Source organism: Cryptomeria japonica, chromosome 8 (genome assembly GCF_030272615.1).
Source record: "Cryptomeria japonica chromosome 8, Sugi_1.0, whole genome shotgun sequence".
Classification (NCBI taxonomy): domain Eukaryota; kingdom Viridiplantae; phylum Streptophyta; class Pinopsida; order Cupressales; family Cupressaceae; genus Cryptomeria; species Cryptomeria japonica.
Window position 1 is genome coordinate 24,794,987 of NC_081412.1, and position 22,756 is coordinate 24,817,742.

General features: G+C 37.1%; 1 protein-coding gene across 1 annotated transcript in view; it reads right to left on the reverse strand.

Annotated features, from left to right (window-relative positions):
* Positions 1-365: 365 nt before the first annotated feature.
* LOC131078566 (protein NRT1/ PTR FAMILY 8.1) overlaps positions 366-22,756 on the reverse strand; it is a 41,317-nt gene continuing 18,926 nt past the window's right edge. The window contains exons 3-6 of the mRNA XM_058016299.2: positions 5,068-5,212; positions 4,650-4,867; positions 3,960-4,519; positions 366-1,925 (exon numbers count right to left, since the gene is read on the reverse strand). Coding sequence (XP_057872282.2) covers positions 1,064-1,925; positions 3,960-4,519; positions 4,650-4,867; positions 5,068-5,212 — 1,785 coding nt within the window. The 3' untranslated portion in view covers positions 366-1,063. The remainder of the gene's footprint in view (positions 1,926-3,959; positions 4,520-4,649; positions 4,868-5,067; positions 5,213-22,756) is intronic.

A 22,756-nucleotide genomic window follows, 5' to 3' on the forward strand; every position in this document is an offset into this window, starting at 1 on the left:
ACTAATGTCTGGTGAAATTTGAAACAACATAACCAGAAACATTATATTCTTAACTTAAATTAGATTCCATGGAACTAGCCACAGGAAATATAGATTTATTTTTATTTCGAAGTATCCTTTTCAAAATTTAGTCATTCGACTATATAATGCATACCGTTGATTTCACAGGATTTTGCTTTTAGAATATAAGGTAAGATAAATTACAAAAAGATAAATTTATTATAAGGAGATTATAATTCAACCAAGAATTCCTAAAAATTTAGAAGCAATTCTTTGTTCATCTTGCAGTAAGGAGAGTCAATTATAATACAGCACTAACACATGGAAGAAAGAAGCATGTACAGAAGACATGAGAATCAGCAAGATAGACGTGAAAAATCAAAATTTTTGGCATTTGGTGGTGATAAGGTAGCTCCCATGTAGAAATTTCTCCCCAACCAAATATTACAGCTACCTCATTCGTACTGGAGCGAGATGCTAACAGGATAGAAGTGGAAGTAGCCTCAACAATTCAAGTTTCCTGGCATTTGGTGAGGCAATAAGTCAACCAGGACTTTCCTATGAAGCTACTTGTCATGTTAATCTGTTCTAAAAATTATCTGATGTAGATCTGATACAAAATAATTCATCCACTGAAAAGAAAGTGACCTGGCTACTTGCTGACTTCATCGGATGATCCTCTTGCCAGGATCTGTTTTCCTTTCTAGAAACTGTTTTGCTTTGACAATCAACAATATTGCAAGCGGGCAACTTATTATTGTAAAAATATCAATTTTTCTCAACTACTAAGCAATATGCTTATGAATACAGCATTTTTTTTTCAGGTAAAAGTAATTCTCTATTACAAAAGTCAGACAACGTAATATTTGAATCATTGCAGCATTTTTATAAACATATGGCCTTAGATCAAACCCAATATAAGTCATTTAATCTAAATAGAGGCTACAATCACATTCCAATCTTGCCCCATTTCCTTCATAGTAGACAAGAACCTCGCCCTTGAACTTTGAACTTTCGAACTTTCATTTCTACTGAAGGGAAATGTATCCAACTTCAGAAGTCACTAGGGGCTAGAAATTGTTGATTTACTAGCCGGAAATGTTATAGCAGTCTTTTTGCACTTGTACCAATGAGCAATTATTAAGAAGAGGAGAAAGTTCAGAAAGCTGAGGAATGCCAAAAGCCAGAAAAAATAATCAATGTGTCCATAGTTCAAATTGGTCGGTATCCAACCAACCTCACCATGCCTAGTCGTAATGTTTGTTACAATGGTGACAAGTAAGGTACTCAAATAGCTTCCCAATGCTATTGTTGTAAGTGTCAGTGCACTGCACAGGCTGCGCATACCATCAGGAGCTTGATCATAGAAGAACTCTAAGTTCCCAATGTTTGTAAACACCTCAGCGGCACCAAGTATAAAGTACTGAGGAACTTGCCAAAAAATACTCATTGGTATATGATCCTTCTCATAGTAGTTGTGACGCCTCACAAATCTAAGTCTCTCTATTTCAACAATGGCAGCAACTGCCATTCCAACAGTAGATATGAATAAGCCGATTCCAATGCGCTGTAGGTGAGTGAAGCCTCTTCCGTGACCTGTATATTTACATGCAAATGGAACAATGATCTGATCATATACTGGCACCCAAAGTATAACACTGATGGAGTCAAATATGCTTAAGGATGCAGGTGGGATTCGGAAGTTGGGACCCACATGAAGATTCATAGTGTCTCCCTGTAAAATGAACAAAGTACTCATCTGAGTAAAAACAGTCGCAAATATAACTCCACAAGCCCAAATTGGAAGAAGGCGGATAATTGACTTCAGCTCCTCCACTTGAGTCACAGTGGTGAGCTGCCATGGACTAATGGTTCCTCTTATCCTCTTTTCATCTTCAGTTCGCGTTGCTGCCTTGTCAAGAAATCTGCACAAATACAATTTCTGGTAATCAGACTTGTGCTCCTGTGCTACTAGCCTCTACCTTCAGATTCTGTAAAACTTGAAAAATATGATAGAAAATACATATTTATGCACAACTGTAGGATAAAATTTCGGGATACTTTAATGGCACAACAAATATTTCTTATATCATAACTTTAAATTTAGATAAGATAAATAATGGATGCAGTAACTTATCACCACGAGCACCAAGAAGAAAAATTGATCAAAATATTGCTTAGATGTTTTTTTCTGATTCAAATTCGTAATGGCTGCTTTACTGGCAATGCCCTCACACTTTTATTATTTAAGATGACGAGGTGCTGAGTGTAGTTCTGGAGTCTGAATTAAATACTAGGTAACTTCACCTCACTCGAAGATGATAAATGGTGGAGGCTTGTCCCAGTGATGTCGTTTAATCATTTTTGGACAATAAGAATAATTTATTGCTTTATCGCTCCAGTAATAATAAACTTATTGAGCCACTGTCACTTAAATAAAACCATTTAATCCACTTCCATGGAAATCAGTGTTCATGTGTAACATATATCTATTACTATGGCCATTTCCTTTTTCTTAGAAATTTTCTGTCAAGCCAACAATCTGTATCATTATTCTAGGGTTGTTTTTATTTCTGCTACTTGAAATCATTATCTGCTATATAGGAAAAGAAGTCAAAGGCTTGACAGAGTTTTTAGATGAAAGTATTAAGAAGTGCTCGAGGAAAGCAAGTCGTCGGAATAAAGAAAAGGGATTGAAAGAATTTTAAGATGAAAGTATCGAGAAACACTTGAGGCAAGAAAGTCGAGTTGTTGGAATAAAGTAAATGGCTAGCGATCAACAGTCTAACTGAATAAAATAGAACTAAAACGATTTGTAGAAAAAATCAAGCTGGAAGAATTCCCTAATTAGTAACACTAATAATAAATAAGATAGGAGAGTCCCTCTAAAGGAAGGCACCTAAGAAATACGATAGTTTTTGAATACTTGGGAGAATTAATTCTGTGTAAAATATATTTATAATGTTTGGCAGGTAAACAAATATTTGTTTCTATCTAATGAAAAAAAATGCTAACTGAAGTATCTGTAGAATTGAACTCTTATGCTTAAAAGGTTTAGAAAAAACAATTTCATGCTTTGATACAATTATGAAAAGAATGCAAAAAGAATGATCTTGCACTATGGCGTGTGAATTGCTGACTGTATGAATTTTCACTTCTCTATCATATGACATGCTGACTTAAGGTTTTTGACACACATACTAAACTCAACGTTCTGATTTTCTGCTGAGGATTGCCTCGTGATTTGAAAGCCACATACATGTTAAGTGTTCCTATTTAATCTCTTAAACATTTGGAAGTAAATCCAACATGTGGTTATGATCTTGTCAGCTATGAATATCATAGGTATATATGCATCCAATACTACTCAAGAACGTCAGTGCCCTTTGTTGACCACTCACATAAATCAAACAATCTTATATATCATATATTATCTATGTAGAGTAGAAATATCAATATATCATTGATATATATCACCTTCATCCTGGCACGAATACTTTTGTGAAGAAAATTTATCTTGCATGATTATTTCATGGATACCCTAATCCTGTTTGAGTGAATTATTCCTAATGGAAGAATATTAACATCGCAAAACTGGGGATCTGAGAAATGTGTCCAGTTTGCTAGATTTCATGTCTCAATTTGAGATAATAGCTAATAAAGTATGATGCATGACATGGACAGAAAGCACGGTTTGAATATTGAGTAGACCACAAAATTGCCATTTGACATAGTTTACAGATGAAAGATGCAAGAAGCATAATAATGCAGACCTCTATGTTCAGAATGGCATTCATCGACTATCTATCAATATGCAGTGTAATTTTAAGAAAAGCAGCTCTTATGTGTTCATTTAATCATAATGATCTCACTAAAGATGTCACCATCAAAATAATCTCCAGCACTTACAGGAATTAGTTTTACTAATTGAACTAATAAATACCAGTAGATGAACTTACAGAAAGTTGTCTGTATGATCAAGTTTTTGGCTTCCTTCAATAGCCAATTCCTTGTCATGAACTTCATATAGAAGAAACTTATCTGAAGGAATTTGAATTCTCCATTTTCGTGTTGATGCAACCACCACTTGAGCTATTCGGGTTAAGGCACTGCCTGCAGGCTTTTTATGTCGATATAACTTTGTTCCAAGGAGAAAACTACATATTGCTATGCCCATGGTCACTGTAGGTATACCGAATCCCCAACCCCAACCAACATTAACTTGAATCCAGACAAGAACACTGGAAGCTACAAGAGCTCCAATATTTATTGATAAGTAAAACCAGTTGAAGAAGGAACTTTTCTTTTTCTTTTCTTCCTCGTCCATCTCATCAAATTGATCTGCTCCAAATGAGGAAACGCAAGGCTTGATGCCACCAGTTCCCAAAGCAATGAGATAAAGTGCAAGAAAACTTACACCAATTTGGACTTTAGATGAATGGCATTCATCATTTCCTTTGCTGCAAAATGGAGGCTTTAGTTTGGGTATGAATGCTGATAGAGTCAAAACAGTCATTCCCTGAAAGCGACCAAAGGATACCCCTCAGATAATTTCTGCATATATTTCCTACATCTTACTCAAAACATGGATATTCTCCATTCAAGTTGAAGGGTTAGAAAATCTTGCTGTAAACAAAGTTGGTACTCACAATAAAATAGACTGTAGAGAACACAGCAATCGTCCAGAATCGCCCCCAGTATGAATCTGCCAAGAAACCCCCCAGTAAGGGTGTTATGTAGCATGTTCCAGACCAGTTGGTATCATTATTGGCTGCAGTAGCATTGCTCTGACCGAAGCCATTCTTTAGGTAATGCACCAGATTTGTAGTGATTCCATAGTAAGCCAATCTCTCACAGCACTCATTTGCTACATAAAAATAACAGGAAATAAGGGACTATTCCCTAGATATCTTTGGAAATATGGAAGTGAACTACATCCATGTCTATTTTATTGACTAGCCCAACCTCTCATACATAACTAATCAGGGATTACTTAATATAGTTACAGATTTTTTAAGTTTGAATTCGACCTTGAAATTTTTGGGGGTAAGGTTATAGAATCAGTACCCAAAATGAACAGGCAGGCCCTCCAGTTTCCTGACTTGCTCTTGATAGAAGGGCTTCCACGAATGTCCACAGATGCATCCCGAGTGAAGACCTCATCAACTGGTTGTACTGATGGCAAGTATTTGTTTCTATGTATTTTATTTTCCTGAACATGTATCAAAAACCTCGGTTAGAACCAAATTGTTTCTATAACAAAATAAAACCTTCCCATGAAATATACAAGAAGCCAAAGTTGAGTCCCATAGTAGCAAAAATCATTTGGGGAAAAAATTGGCAAACCAAAAGTATAAGTTTTTTTGAAAAAATAGGGAAAAATCGGCCAAAAAGGAAAAACTTGGATTTAAAAAAGCCATAAAAAATTGTAGAAAAAGAGAGAAAAACTATTTTTCAAAAAAAACTTAAGGGCATTTCCTTAGCATAGAGATATAAATAGCAAATAAAATAGAGTTTAACCCATAAATTGTAGAAAATAATCGGTTAACTATTTTTTGTTGTTTATATTCATATTGCTGATTACATAGGTAAATATTCGGTTAACTTTTCAAGAGGGCAGTTAGCAAATACACCAAATAGTTGTCTAAGTTTGAGATCAAATATTAGCTAAGTCTACAAAGTAATTGAGATCAAAAGTTAACAGACAAATAGTAAAAGTGGAAGCCATTTTGAAGTGATCCAAGAATTTCATTGTGATTTTGGCAAGGAGTTTTGTAGGGTTAATTCAATATTTTAGAAAGCATATCAAATCATATTCCACAATTGCAATGCTTTATATCATAGCAACAAAAATCGTTTGGGAGAAAAAATCGGCAAACCAAGACTACAAGATTTTTTGAAAAAATGGGTAAAAAATTGGATTTTAAAAGATCACAAAAAATTGTAGAAAAATAGGCACTACTTTTTTTAAAACTTAAGGGCATTTCCATAGCATAGAGATATATAGAATAAATAAAATAGAGTTTAACCCATGATTGTAGAAAATAGATTGTTGTTGTTTATATTCATGTTGCTGAATACATATGCAAATATTCATTTAACTTTTTAAAAGGGTAGTCACCAAATACACCAAATAGTTGTCTAAGTCAAAGATCAAAGATTAGCTAAGTCTATGAAGAAGCTGAGATCAAATTTATCAGACAGAGATCTAGCTATTATTAGGAATTTAGTAAAAGTGGAAGCCATTTTTAAGTGATCCAAGACTTTCATTGTGATTGAGGCAAAGAGTTTTCTAGGGGTAGTGCAATATTTGAGAAAGCTTATCAAATCAAATTCCATAGTTGCAATGCTTTATATTCCCTGATGGCAATTGGCACGTCTTTTATATGGGGTAGAATTCAACAAAAGGCATTTGTTTAGCTGAAGTAGAAGATTAGCAAACCACTGGTTTTGGCAATACCTAGATTGCAACTACTATTTTAGGTAGAGACAAATTGTAATGATTGTGTGTTGGAGGCTCTTTTATTACAACTATGTAAGCTTTGTTTGTTGTCATTCAGGTTTATTTCATGGAGCAATTTAGATATATTGCTCACATAATGAATGGTATGTCTTTGTTTGAGGAAAAATTAACTATATCATTTATAAATTAAATATCATATATATATGTCTTTAGACGTTTAGTGTTGTGGTAGAAATACTCAATTGGTGAGGTAGCCACCAAGGTTCAAACCCTTTCTAGGCCATTGAGCCCATAGGCTTTCTGCCTTTGTTGGGTCGTTGAGCTCATGGGTTTGAACAAGTGAAATGTGGGGAACGATGAAACCCCCCGAAAATGGACAAAATAACAAACTTTTTCAACGTTGATTCCACATTGACTTTGATTCCATCTCGGATCAACCCTATTTCTAAGCAATTAAGCAATTTCACAAGTTTTTCTAGGGTTTTGCAAGTTATTACAATGATTTTTTTCACTTTTTTTTGCCATTGTTTGGAGTTTTTAACATTGATTTTAATGTGATTTAAATGCAAAAAATCATTGAAATTTGGGTCAGCGATTTTTTCATGAATCGGGATTTTTCCGGGGAATAAATCGGTTGACTCTAGGATTCGGGATTAATCGGTTATAATCGCGATTTTTTGCAGACTATTGCTTCTTTGGGCCAAACAACTACAATTATCAAAGATGAAATTCATATAATGAAACTGTGGACAAGAAAATTGATACCCAATTAGATGCTCAAACAACATCAACCCAACATACTCTTTGTGACTTGGGCAATGCAGTAGTGCAATCAAGGATAACCAAATAAGTCCAAGAGACACATGCGAACCCAATGTACGATCAGCACATAGAGTGAGACTGTTACAGTTTCACCAACCAAGAAATCCATGCTAATGGGTATATATGTTTACGCTTCTGGCTATAAAAGATTTTTGTTAATTGTTTAATCTACACTAGTGGAGATTGCTTGAAAAGCAATCTTGGCATGTCTAGCAAGATGACTTATAATTTGTGGGCATACACTTGCAGAGATGCTGCAAATTTGTTATTTGATTAGTTGCATGTTTTTGGCTATCAAGGCAACCCTTCGTTGTGTAAGTACTCATGCAAATAGAAATTGTTCGATATCAACTAATTAAAAAGAAATGTAACAACTTGTTTACATATGGGCTTTTTGGGAAAATATACAGAAAAGATTCTTCATGCATTCCCCAAAAATATTGAAGGTTTATAATGTTCAAAATTTACAGCTATATAATGGCTTGTCTTCCTGCACTTGTCATGTTAATATCATACAAACTGAATTGCTTACATATGAGATGATGGAGAAGAAATATATCAATTTGTATATGAATGGGCCCTATGAGAAAATATGTAGAAAGATTCTACATGCCTCCTTGAAAAATATAAAAGGTTTACAATCTTCAAGTCCTACAGCTATATAATTGCTTGACTTCCTGCTAGATATTTTATCACTGATCTGTATTCTTATTATAACCTTGTTTCTTGGTGTGTGGCAATGTTGCAGTGATTCTTTGTTGCTTCTCAAGAGCAATTGGTTTATCGTCTTGTGTAGTTCCAACTATAGGTGGTATGGCACCATATTAAGTTATCATCCTTGTTGGCAGTCTTCATTACCGCAATTTGTAATCAGTCTTTGCATTCATTGTAGGAATGTTGATGAACTATTTGAGGATGCCCCTAGCTAAATGGTTTTTCATAATGTATAGAAATTACAATGTTTTCTTTTTCCTTCAGAAAGGATTGATAAATTAAAACATCCAAAGCAGACGAATTACATTCACAAGTACGATGCTTTGAGCCTCAACTATCAACTATCTCATAGATGGGGTAGTAAATCATTAAATCGAAGAAACAAACAAAAGTGTTGTAGAAGGTAGGCCTGGTCCAACAATACTTAAGGTAGGTTTTAGGCAAGAACTCCATAATATGAATGATTCTAATTGTAAGTGCAAGAAGAGTGACTAGTGTTGAACTTGTTAATTATGAAGTGCAACAAATCCAGCTGCTGCAAGTCTATTCTGTTACAATCTTCTGGGAAGCAAAGGTACACAAACTTACTAATGTCAATTTTTGTATGTGAAATGAGTGATGGAAAGTGAAAGGTGTAAGTGAGCTACCTTTCTATCAAAAAAGACTAAGTTACTGGTTTGGGTTCAGGCACCGGTTCATCAAAATTTTGAAAAGGGGTTTGAGTTCACTAGTACAAAAACTATATATATATATATATATATGGCACCTAGAAGCATGAATTAAGATTAGAATGCCACATAGCATCATATAAACAACAAAACCACCATAAACTTGTAATCATAGCATCATATACATAAGTTCAATATCAAAATAATAATATTGAGTTCAAGTATCATTGTTTCAACAATTGGAACTATAGTTTTTAAGTTCAATCATCAAATGGATTCTAAAAATCATCAATATCATCATTCTCATCATCCTCATCATTGACATTGACATTAGATGAACCAATGCAGATTTTACAGATAGTACAGTGAAATGAAGAGTTGGCAGGTCACCATCTATTTCTGATGAACAGATAGTAAGGCAGCAATATCTATCCAATTTGGGAATCCCTAAGGTTGTATCCAGTCAATCAGAGTTCTGCCACCATATCTAAGCAAACATTGGGTTAAGGTGTTAATGATGTTAGGGAACTTCAAAGACATCCCAAAAGCTAGGATGGTCCAAAGTACAAGAAAACCTTATGGCACGGAACAAAGATGTTTTGGAATACAAGGGACCGCAATGGGTACTATTATTCAACTGAAATGTTAGATGATGAGCCTAAGTTTGCTTCTGCCTATTGTCTGATTCCTTTGCTACGACGATACAATATTCTGCTGTAACCTGGGTAAATTATTGAACGACTATCAATTTATTCCTCTGACATATGTTATTTTATTCAGCATCTTTACAGACTGGGGTATCTATCAGATTAATCAATTAGGGGTGTTACTTCAGTAGTTTACCTTTAACATTGTGATTTTTCAAGTCACAGATGTCAAAATTTTATCAAATTATGCAAAATAAAGGTAAATTTGGGTGCCTAGGCGTCTCGGTTTGCCCGGGTTCCCCCTGGGTTCGCCATGAACGAACCGGCTTGTTTGGGCATGGACCCTGGCCGGACCTGCAGGCATACTGAACCGGACGGGTACTAGGCCCTCAAACCTGCCAACCCTGCAACTTAGAAAAAAGACAATGGCAATCCCTAAATAAGGTGATTCCAACATGTCTCAAGGAAAAATGCACTCTTATGTCGCCTACTAGAAATTTAGAAGAATTCGAATTAATCAGTAGAATGTACCAATTAATAGTAATTGTATAAATCTCAGGCTTTATTAGTTATTAGAATATTACTTATCAGTTGTTAATTAGTTATTGCATCCTAATCAGTGCAACAAATCTAGCTATTGTAAGTCTATTCTATTGCAAACTCCTTGGAAGAAAAGTACACAATCTTACTAATGTCAATTTTTGTATGTGACTTCTCAATTTGCAGAGTCCCTCCATAGCTCGAAAATCGTGTGATAGGGCATTTTAGAAATCTCGCACAAAGACCCTCGCAAGTCCGAAGTTGTGATGAAGGCGTTAAATTTTGCAGTCACCCCCTTTGTGCCGAAATGCAAAATCGCGCGAAGAAAGGAAAGGCGTTTGACCTATAAAGAACTTTGCAAAATCGCCTAAGTCTCCGATTCAAGAAATCGCACAAAGAGGGGGGCATTTTTGCTACGCAATTTGCAGAGGGTTGTTTTTGGCCGAAATCTCCATAGTCGTAGCGTTAAACATTTATTTGCTAGGGCGCCCAGAGTTTCAAAATTGCAACCATTGGCATTTGGCCGAAGATCATTCTACGTTGGGCAATCCACCAGGTAAGTTTGATTCTCTCCTTTAAGTCATTAATTTGTGCAAAATTGGTCATGATGTTTAAGTAGGGGATAGACAAGGGTGAGAAAGTGAAGTTTTGTAGGTTATGATTTTAGAAAACATCAAGCATAGCATGCAACAATAACCAGCTAGGGAAATCAACCGTTAGAATGGAATTTCAAACTTAGAGAAATTTTGGAAATTTAAATCTGAACTTAAACAAAACTCTTTTCCAAGTGCGAAAGATTGGCAATTATCAAAACATTCGAACCTTGAGTCGCAAGCTAGAACATTTGCTCTTTCCGCCGTAATCGATCGGAAGTAGCATTTTTAACTCGCTCCAAGCAGCGAAATTTAAACGAAACCAACTTAATTTTTTGCTTCAAATAGCATTTAGTTTCCGGATAATCAAGCTCTATATAGTGAAACGTCATGCTTTTTTCAAATTTTGATGTTCCTGTTGATCATTGATTTTAAGCGCTAACGTCGTCCTCTTTTTTGGCTAACCCGTTTTGTTGCTTTATCTCGTCTTGTAATCTGTGTCCGGTTGTGTAGGATAGATGCCTAGATCGGCGGTTGAATCCTCAAAGACACCTGGTGCAACCGGAACGTCTCGAGTTTCCAAGTCTGACATTCCTCGCAAGGTCGAGAGAATGAAGTACCAATACCAAAGGGGAAGAGTTAGGGAGTCGAAGATTAAGAGTGTATGGGAGAACATAGGAGACACGGACTTGGGCCACATAGACATCCAAGATTTCAAGAACAGGGTGTACTCTCCAAACACCTATGGCAGGCCTAAACGGATGATGGAGAGTGGTATTGCTCAGGCAGCTGGTTTCCCTCCGGCCGTGCATAATTATGAATTAGTGGTTGAGGCTGCTAGACATTATCAACCAAAAACCAGATTAGTGGTGCTAGAGGGGATGGTGCTAGCTGATTTCACACCTGAAGCCCTTGGGGAGGCATTTGATATCCCATTTCTCGATAATCCTATTGCTACAACCATTGATGAGGCGCAGGTCGCTTATGACATGAATCCTGCTAAATGCAAAACATTGATAAACGAAGAATGGTACAAAGAAAGAAGACCCCCAAGCATTAGGATCAGTAAAAAGACCCTCAGAAGTGATTTTCATAATGAGTATGGTGATATGGTTACCTTACTTAGCCGGGTCATGGGACTCCCTCAATCTAATCTTTTTAAGGAATGGATGTTCTACTTTACTGAGAAGGTCTTCGCTGGGAAGTCTAAGTTCGACTGGGCTCAGATCATCAGCTACAATAGCCATACACAGTTGATTGAGCTTGAAGAAAAGAAGTACTTTACCATGACTTCCTACTTGGTCTACATGTTTGCCCGACACCAGCCGCTGACGGGGTTAATCAAGAAAGGTGAGATCGGGAATGGGCCGAATCAGATGAAGGTGTACGAATGCTACCCTCAGCTGCATTATTATGACATTGCCCAAAGAGAAAAGAATAACATCGCCTACGCAATTGGTCAATATGAGTGTGTCAATGATGTCTTTACAATGCACCTGGTCAGATTAATGCAAGGAGGATTGCATATAAGGCTCTCAAAATAGGCTATCACTTTGATCTGGAAATATGGTGCGTGGTTTATCCAATTTCCTAGGTTCACTTGCATCAGAATAGAAAGCTTTGAGGGAACACCATTCTGGCTTCCATGCTATCCATCGGATAAAATAGTCCTCATGGAAGTTGCAAGACAGGAACACCCAGCAGGCGGTCTACTTAGAGATAAGAAGCAATCCGGGTTCACCTTCCCCATGATTTTGGGTATTCTTGATGTGCACTAAAAAAATTCGGTGCAAGCTGAGGAGTCCTTTGCTAAATTGGCGTCCTATGGCCTACATGAACATTTCCCTAGGAATTGCTTCGATCATGATAAATTGGCAAAGAGAGCCTAGGGCAGGCACTACAGGGCCAAGGCGTCAATAGAGGATTATTGGAGCAACTGTTCCGATGACTTTGAGGTCTGTCGGCGTGAATATTCTAGGCTAAGTGTTCAGCAAATGCGGCTTTATGAGTACCACCAGGTCCCAGATCAGGTGACGGACTATGGAAATTGCTTGCAAGTCCGAGAATTTGAGATAGTCAAGAACCTCTTGCCAGGCGTTGATTGGACTCAAGACCCAATCACAGATTTTGAGGCAGTTATGGAAGCTCCAAGGAGGTATACCGATTACTGGCTATTCCAACAAATTGAGAGACTAACCCATGAAGGGACCCAATTTACATACAATCTAATGGGTAGTCTCGATTCCCAGTCTTCGGAGGATGAAGGAACCTCAAGCGCGCCAAAGAAAGAGGTTGAGAAGCTTGAAAAAAAGAGGAAGAAAGCAAGAGCCAATAGAGGGACTCGAACATCAAAAAGAACAAGGAGATAAAAGATCCCCATTAGGAGGTCGGAGGTTAGTTCATCATCCAGGGACCTGTTGATGTGTTTTTCATGCACATGCGAACACAGAATAAAATACCAAGGTATCTTATCCTCTCTTGAACAAAGTTTCCCTGAATGCTGAAGATTTCGCCTAAGGATCAATTGAGGCAACTCCAAGGTTCTTATATGTAGGGTCTCTACGTGTGGATAATCTCTTGTGGTATGATGTGATTTCGCTGGAATCACAAGGGGACTTACATTCGAATGCCTGAGTGTCTGATTTGCTGGAACTCAAGTCTTATCTACTCATCAGGAGAATGAAGAAATAACAAAAGGTGTAGGGTTTAGAGAGTCTAATCTAAGACCTAGAATGCAAGAAGATGGATGAACAACTAGTTGGAATCCTACTGGGCTGGGTCTCACCATTAGGTTGAACAATCCGACACCACCTTAGTGCAATCTTCTAAGGGATGCTTCAAATATATTCAAATCGTACACCATCAGACACTGAACACCATTCGAGTTAATGCATGAACAATAGACGTGTAACGACTCGAGATTAAGCTCATTTTATGCCAGTTGACCACGCAAGGCGCACTTAAAATCAGCAAGAGGCTAGTGGTTTGGACTAGGCGGATTCCACACGAGTGCATTCAATAACTTCCTTCATTCAATCTAATTTTTACCATCTAAAATGAAGATTCGACAAGAGACCATGCATATTGCAAAGAAACAACACACTTCACCATAACTTCAATGAAAATGGAGTTCATTTACAATTTAGGCAACAATTCCTCACCTTCTCTTCCTAATCTACTCTAATTGCTATTCTATTTTACTGATTATTAGCTATTCTAACCTCCATTAACCAACTATTAACTATATTAACCCTTACAAATGAAGAGCCAAAGCTTTATATAGAGAGCTCTTTACATATCAAAGGCTCTGATTGATTTACAATCAATGGCTAGGATTACAAGATGAAAACCCTAATTAGGGTTTGTCACAACAAACTCCCCTTAGCCAATGAGAAAATTACATTCAATATTTGAGAACCAATAGGAAACAGGGGTAGGTGCCTCAAAGTTTGTGCCTTCGGGTATAAGCATGGTTCACTGAATCTGGACATGTTGATGTGGACCTATTTGACTGGAGGAACAGTGACTGGGATGCCACCTTGTCTGGTACTTGCTCGTATCTCTTTTGATACTCAATTTGGTGATGTTGAGAAGCTAACTTTGATTAATTCTTCTAAAACTATCTGCTTCTTCAACGTAACCTTGCACTAACCTTGGTTGATCCTCCTCTGTCTTTGATGCGCTTGATGAATGATGTACCTCTCTTTGACTCTCATGTATTTGATGAAGCCTCCTTCTTGATTTTGCATTATGGTGATAGGAAGTCATGGTCAATTCACCTTCTTTAGTAGCTCTCTTTGTCTTGAAGTGTTTGTAAGATCTTTCTTCTGATATCTTGTGGTTTCTCCATATGGTAGAATGAAGTCCTTGAGGATAGCTTGGTCTATTACTTGCAACCCTCTGATCACTTGAATTCCTTAACACTTTGAGTCTTCTTTTATGTGCTTGAAGTGTCTTTGATGAATGATGGAACTGGAAAAGGTCGCCCCTATCCCGGCTTGATCTCCCTTGAACTTGATTTTGTTGATCTGCAAAATAAACAAAAGATGATTAAGTATACATAATATATTTATTCTAATATGGTATTTCTCATCTCAAATCATCAACAAGAAGGCATTAGAATCAATATCGCTTTAGACCCTCTGGAAGGACAGGACCTATAATAAAATACGCTCTGGATCCTCTCTAGGGACATGACCTATAATCAGATTTTCGCTCTGGATCCTTCTCTCACGAAGACATCACATATTTGACCCTCAAAATGGCCTAAAAGAAGGATTTCGCTTTGGACCTTGGCCAAGGATAGGACCTATCATGAAATTCGCTCTGGATCCTCTCTAAGGACAGGCCCAATAAAGAAATTCGCTCTGGACCCTTTGGAAGGGTCTGGAGCGAAATTTGTGATTTAGCCTCAATTCTATCATTTTCTTTGCTCCAAATCACTTCTCAAGGAAAGACTTAACAGTTCTCTCCCAACAATGCCTTGGGAACCAAGATCTTGATCTCAAACATGAGCAATTTTAGGAATTTTGCTCTGGACCCTTTGCAAGGATCAGGAGCTTGGAAAAATTTCGCTTTGGACCCTTTGGAAAGGTTAGGAGCGAAATTTTGGTATAAGTGACATTTCCTTATATCTTTCTTCTTTCTTATACTTTAAGATATATTCCATATATATTGTTAGGATGTTTGAGAGTGGTTTCAGACCTCCAGGAGTTATAATGCAAAATCTAGTTTTGGAGGATTCTTCAATTTTCCAGACAGTCAAATTTCAAGATCAGGATGACATTCGAGACAGCCAAATTTCAGGACATTTGAGGATCAGGATGACATTCCAGACTTCTTAAGGCGAATTCGCTCTGTCCTTGATGTAAGGGATGGGACCTAGGAGGACATTATGCATTCAACCAAGGTTTGATTTAGCAACTTGAAGTGCGATCGGATAGTACACAAAAAACACCCTAGGAATGATCTAAATAACCCCTAATCACCCAATTGACTTGACTGAGGAGATCCACTTGACTCAATCCCTTCAATGTAAAGGCTAAGACACTAAAACAACTAACAACAAAACCAAAAGGGCTAACCCCAAAAAGCAAAAAGTGGGGGTCCCCATTTGCAATGGGGCGATGTGTGAAAACGTCACAACAAGACCCCAGTTTAGAGGATGATGTGGTTGAACTTAACTACATGCCCGCTTCGCCTTCACAGAGTGATCTTGATGCATTCAAGGCAAATAATCCTCAGACACAAGGTGAGCAAGATGCAAAGGTAAGGGTCGTTGGCCCTGATGAACCTGGAAATTAGGTTGAGGAGGGAGAGATTGCACCCGATCAAGAGACTGGTAAGCATGAGCTCACACAGGGAAGTAGGCATTAATTGCAATTGAATAGCGGTGGCAAGGATGACACCATTGTTGAGGGAGAACAAAAAGGGGATGAGACTCAGGAACCCGACAAAACTGAAGAGCAACCATCACAAGATGATACCCGTCAGTTGTTTAGCGAGGTAGGAGAGAACTTAGCCATGAGTAAGGGATTGGATATTGCATCCATTCCTTCTATGACCGATCAATTGCAGGTAGGCAGTGAGCCAGCTGAAGCCTCCAAAGAACAAAGTGGGAATTTGGCAATTACATTTGGACAGACCATCCCTCAGGACTGGCTAATTGCTCATGCGCAGCGAAAGGAAGCTGTCAAGCCACCAATTAACCTGGAGGATATCTTCTCTCGAATAGGAGAAATAAAATCCAAAGGTAAGAAAAAGCGAAAGACTTACTCCAGGATCACTATGGATGAGCAAAGGAACCACACGATTCATATTACCACCCCACCTATAGATAAGCCAATAGATCATATTGCATTAGTTGATTATAATGTTGTGACCATCCCAATAGGGCGAGCCACCAAAGAGCAGGAGAGGGAAGAGTTCAGAGATTCCATGCTCGACGAAATGATCGCTAAGAAAGACATGTACCGAGTTTGAGCTGAGCAAGCTGAGGTGTACATTGATCACCTATTGAAACCGTTGCAACATGCCGCTGAATCCCATGTTCCCCCATTGGCATTGGCACAAAGGACTACAACTGAGTTTGAAGGAGTGCGTGAGACCGCCAAGGCCGTCAGGGAATGGATTCGGGACATTAAAAAAAAGGGAGAGCAGATCATTGAAGATATGTGGGAAATGGCCCACCACCGAGAGACCATTCATGTCAAGATGTTTGAAGTGAAGAGGGAATGTTTTAAGGTCCATGAGGTGGTTGGTGTGATTCTTCCCCTCATAAGGACTCTTTTCTAGACCCACACGCAGATTCCCACATTGCCTACCATCCTGGATCCCTATGACATCAACACTTTCAAGGAGTGGTACTGGACTACCAACATGAAAAATGATACGAAAGTTACCATTAATAAAGAGCAGGAGGAGTGTGAGGAAATTTTGTCAAACATGAGGGATCTTGGTAAAAAGATCCTCAAATCAATGGTCCTTGGCTGGAAGAATAGTATGTTGGATAATGAAGTACAACCAAGGTGGGAGGATAGGCTGAGAATTGATAAGGTAGCATACTCCATAGAGGACCTGGAATTTGCCAATGGGCTGCATACGGACATATTGAGTTTTGAGGCTCATCGGTCCGACTAGAAGGATGGATTGAAGCATGTAGATCGCCACCTAGAGGGTATGCAATACAAAATACGCCATCCTCCTATGCTCCCAACTGTGCATAAGATTTCAGGATTACGTTCGAGTAGAGCGTACAACAGGTCGGGACATCTGGAAGGAGTACTTGCACGACGAGGCCAAATTTTTGGAAAAGGGGTCCACAGCAAGGAAGGAAAAAGTGCTTTCCAGACATAAAGTTTCTTTCTTAACTACCAAAGTTATTGTAAATTTCGAGCTCCATGCATGTGCACTTTTTGGAGCAGCTTTATTTGGTAGTTATTGATTACCGTTTTGGTAGTTATTGATTCTCCTTTTGGTGGTTGTTGATATTTTGCCTCCCATTTGTGGGTATGGGCAATTTTGATTAGAGGATGAATCTGGCCCACTTGTCTAAGTTTAATTTTGGTCATTCATCCATTTTGAGAACTCTATATGAAGGAGTTAGTTTCTCCTTTATTTTAGGTAGAAAGTTAAAGATTGTTGCAAAAACTCTAGCAAAATATATACAGGTTTTAATGGATGTTAAAGCTGTGTCTTTTTTACTGTGAGTGCATGGTCCTCTTCTCCATCTATTTTATATTTCTGCAACTGTATTTACTTTTCAGATAGTTTGTTTATGCATGTATTTGATGGAAATCTTGGTTCATACCATTTGGAAATAATTGATTATTATTCCCTCTGCATGGTTAGTCTGAGCCCAATTTTGTGCTAAGTTCAGTTGTTAGATTTGAATGAGTCGGTGTAAGAGTCCAGCATTTGTATTTAGCAGCTTGAAAATTCAAAATTCCTAGATGATTGCACTAGTTTTTACCTAGTTGTGCTAATTAGCTGGCAAAGTAATTTCTTGTTATTTTAAGATTTTCGTCTATGTGTTCAAATATGCTATCTTAGTTAAATTAGCTAGCTGTTCTTATTTACTCTTTATCCTTATTCCCCCTTTCTCCCTTTTCTATTAAAAAGAAACCCACAAGTCGAGCTGAAGTAGCATCAATTAAAAACAAATCAAGTGAAATAGGATTGTAAGATTTTAGGGAACCTGTGTGAAACCAATTCTGTCTAACCGTAAGTCCCCTTTGTGTTTCCAGCAAAACACATCAACTACTGAGCTATCTTACAGTCAAGACCTAACAACCGAAACCTTGAGGTCATCCCCCATTGATCAATTGAAAACAGCATTAGGGATTTCCTTAGCTCAAGAGAGGATAGGATACTTAGCATTCTATTCTGCGCTGGCCGGATGAAGTCGTAGTTCCACGATTTTAGCCACGTCAACAGTAATAAAGTAACTTTATTTAACTTTATAATTGAACATTATAAAGTTACATTATAATTAACTTATTCTCCTCTTTTAACTTTATAACTTAAAATTATAAAGTTACTTTATGATGTCCACAACTTGCCATAAATAGTCACTTTAATGATACTTTGCTATTTTAAACAAAAGAGATTCTCTATTTGTAGCAAAAAGTGACTTGGCCAAGAAAATAACATTATTTTCTCATTAAATAAGCATCCAAAAGCTAGTCGCTAGTGTGTAAAGTCCTCCCATGCTAGGCACAACATCTTCTATCCACTGGATTTGTCTACGGAGATGGATTATAGGCAGAACTCACCCCCTGAGTGATCATATAGGAAAGAGGAGACATTACATAGGTCCCATATTTGAAGAGTTTCAAGTGCATCATAATGGTAATGATGGGGGAAATCCAATAATTCAAAAAGCTCCTTTTGTTTGGGCACCTTAGCATTGCCTCTTGTTTGTTCCTCAAGTCCATCCTCTCAAAGCAAGATAAGGCCTTCAGTTTCTTCTACTATGAACAATTTATCTTCAAATTCTCTATTTAGTAAATTGCTTGTTCAGGCCTTATTGGACATTGCATTCCAAGGTACAATCATTCATGAAAATGGTGAAAACACCATGCATGCATCAAAATTCAAGGCTATTATAGGCATACAAAGCACATACGATGAGAATGACATGTGGATGCCACTTACAACACATCATCAAAAAATTAGAATAATGTGTATAAAAAGAGAAAATTGACTATCCAAAATAATCAAAGCAACTCTTTAGTACACCTAATATAAATGAATAAGGAAACCTGCACCCCATTCAATGCTTATCATGAATGCAAACTACATAAAAATTAAATAGTGAATAGCTGAAACACCATTTTAGCAATGCATCCCAAAGCTTGGGCATTCCCCAAAATAACCAAAATACCATACATGCCTCACAATTCAGCCAATTGCTAAATGTAGTATTCATGAACCTCAATATGCTTGGTATGGGCATGATAAATTGGGTTCTTCACTAACTTCAAGACACCTTGATTGTTATAGAAAAGGCTGGTGTAATATGAAGTTGTAAGTCATTCAAAACTTAGCATAACCATACTACTTCACAATTGGCACTAACAACTCTTTTGTCATCTAGTAGAAGATAAAGCTTTAGTGTGTTGAAGTCTACTCTACCAGAAAACAACTCTTGAGCCCAAGAAAAATATATCTCCAATAGTTTATCTCCAAGTGTCAGTTGAACCAGCCTAATCAAAATTTGTATAGCTTGGCAACTTGAATATTTTTGCCCTCTTATAGTGAATGCCAAAGTGAAGGGTAGCTTTGATGAATTGCAACACTTGTTTTGTTGTTTGCCAATTTGTGCTTAAAATTGAGAGAAATAACAAACAAACAAAAGAGAGAAAGAAGTTTAAATTTGCTCAAGAGTACGTTAAGCAACTCTTGAAGTAGCTTTGATGAATGTGTCTACTGAGTTTTGATTAAGATTGTTTAATAATATGGTTTGAATGGTTTGAAACATAGGTAGCGTATTTGAAAAGTCAACGAATACTTGCAAGAAAAACTGGGGCTGAGTTACTCAAATAGTAACTCATAGGTTTGGGAAAACAAGTTTTGGTGACTAAGTGTCAAACTTGCCATGAGTAATTAACAAGTGGAATTGTCCAAACATGAGTTGGATGCTAAAATGCAGAAAAAATGCACCTTAGCGAATGAAAGAAACCTCGAAATGAAAATTCTGTCATGATTTGCAATTGCCAATTGTGGCAACACGTTGAATAAAGAACCAGTTGTAAGAGGGCATCAAGTAAACAAGGCACACATCCAGTCAAGTTGCAAACACTCTCATATGCAGATTTTGTTTCAAATTGCAATTTGCAGACAATTTTATAGCTTTTACATTCACAATTTGTAGTAGTGAAGATTATTAAAGTTGTAAGAGCCAAAAAATCCACATCTGAGAGGGAAAAATCTTAAAAGCTATATTTTTAAGATGCCAAGATTTACTGAGTTTTTATTGAGTTGAAAACTAATCTTAGTATGCAAACTATCGTTTATAAGGTATTTTATATTCCCAAATTTTGATCTTTTGGGATTTAGGTTTGAAGTTTGAACTTGTATGGTGATTGAATTTTGATCACTCGTCATAATATTATTTTTAACTATTTGCATAATAACAGAACAAAGATCCAGTCATGTGGATGTAAAATGCATCAAACTACCCAGCAATTCTCTATAGACTATAGAGTGATTCATCAACCATTGAATTATCATCTTGTGCTAACAACTTCAACCTTATCTCGCATACCCATTCACATCCAATGGGTTTTGTCATAGAGGCAATTCAACCAACTTTTTTTTTTTATTCAACCAACTTTTAGGTACAAATTTTTGTCAAGGTGTCATATTCATTCTGCATGGCAACCTCCAGTTTGGGTTTATTGTTTGCTTCTAAATACTATTGTAGTTTAGACACCTTGACAAAGTTAGAAATAGATCAAAATGAACTTGAAATCAACTCATGTTTTCATCTTTACTACAGCAATGGTGTAAGACAAATATGAGCTAGAGGCTAATGCATTGGTGACAATAATGGAGTATAATGGCTAGAGCCTTCATCTTTCAAAGGAACGTCAATAGTAGTTCTAAACTATATCATTAACACCTTGTTGGCTAGTTATAGTTGAAAAAGGTTTTGTTTCTTTTACATAAGCATCCTAACTAACTATGACTTCGTTAGTGGAAATATCAATGAAGTTGCATGCCTTAGTTTAGTTATTATTCCCAACAAGGAAATATTTGAAGCTAGGAGTATTCCCTTTACTCCTTTGGCATCAACTTCTATTTAGGATATATGTCATTGTCTTCACTACTTGTAATGTCCCCTTCTCCTTAGTCTGCAGACATTCACGGGATTGGGCTATCATGGGACCCTCGTAGGCCAAGGAGTTTGATTAGGGGGTCAATTTGGCAGTAATTTGTGGCTTCACATTTTGTGTCTACTTGACTTTATGGTAAAATAAGGAGATTACACGTATGTTGAGACGTTTGCACTTTAGTTATAATGTAATAATATTCTAAAGTGCAATTAAATTAATAATATGTGTAATAAAATAATAAAGTATAATAAAAGGATATGAGAAGAATCTTCTAGAAGGAACCAATTGATTGGAGGAAAAAAGAATAAATAGAGGAGGTTGGTTCATTGTTCATCATCGGTTGTTTGGATATCTTCTCGTGTAGACTTGTGGAGCCAAGGGTTTCTGCAGACTAATCATTTGGGAAAGAAAACTCCCTATGATTTGTATAACTAAGGAGGTGAAAGATTTTCCGAGGGGTTGCAGCTGAGAGTGGGAGATAATTCAGTCTCCCATATTGTGGCTATTGAGTTTGTTGCATTTTCATGGTGGTTGGGGTTCATGGTGTTTTTAGATTATCATATTAGATGTCCTAAATGCATCGATTTCCATTGAAGAAGGTAGGCGATTTTATTGAAGATCATTTAAGGTGAAAATTAGGTGAAGCTGATCAAATTTGCAGGTCTGATTCAAATCGGGCTTCACCCACCAACCCACGATTTTGTTTTTATTTCATCATTAAGGCATCATAACATTCCTTGGATGACAGCAATAGTATTGGTGATGAAGGGTGATGCCTTTGGGAGTATTTTGAAGGAGTATTTAAGGAGAAATCAGTGACAAATCAGGTCTGAAGACAAAATCGTATCAGACCTCCATTCCCTACGAATTTGCTCATAGTCTTCCATTTTGGCAACGAATCTCATCAAGGAGGATAGCACCACACTTGAGGGGATGAGGCGATCATGTTAGGAGACAAAGAAAAGATTTAGCAGCTGATCTTTATTTATTTTCAGAACTCCATTAGCAGCAGGGGCGATTTTGAAGAACCATTCGATTTGGTATTGGTGGAGGCTCAACAACTCGGATATTGATTGATTCTTCAAACTATCAAGCTAGGCATTTCCAAATCAGGTTCTTTGGCATCACTTCATGTACTTTTCAGATATTTGTTTAATGTCCATGGCTGTCCATTGTCTTCAGAATTACTGAGTAATGTATGCTAAGAGCTTGGTCATTAGTGGTGATATTGTATGATGCTATTTGATCATTATCTTTGAAATAAAGGAGAAACAAGGTTTCATTTCAATTGTATGAATGTCTGAAGATTTCATGGCAAATATTTAATGTAACGACAGCTAGCTGTAGGTATATGTTTTTATGTCTAAATGAATGTAATGGCTTATAAACTAGTTGCATAACCATCCTAGGCAATCATTCTATCATTAGAAGTCATTTGTGGTTATTCATTAATGGGAAATATGTGGTTGAC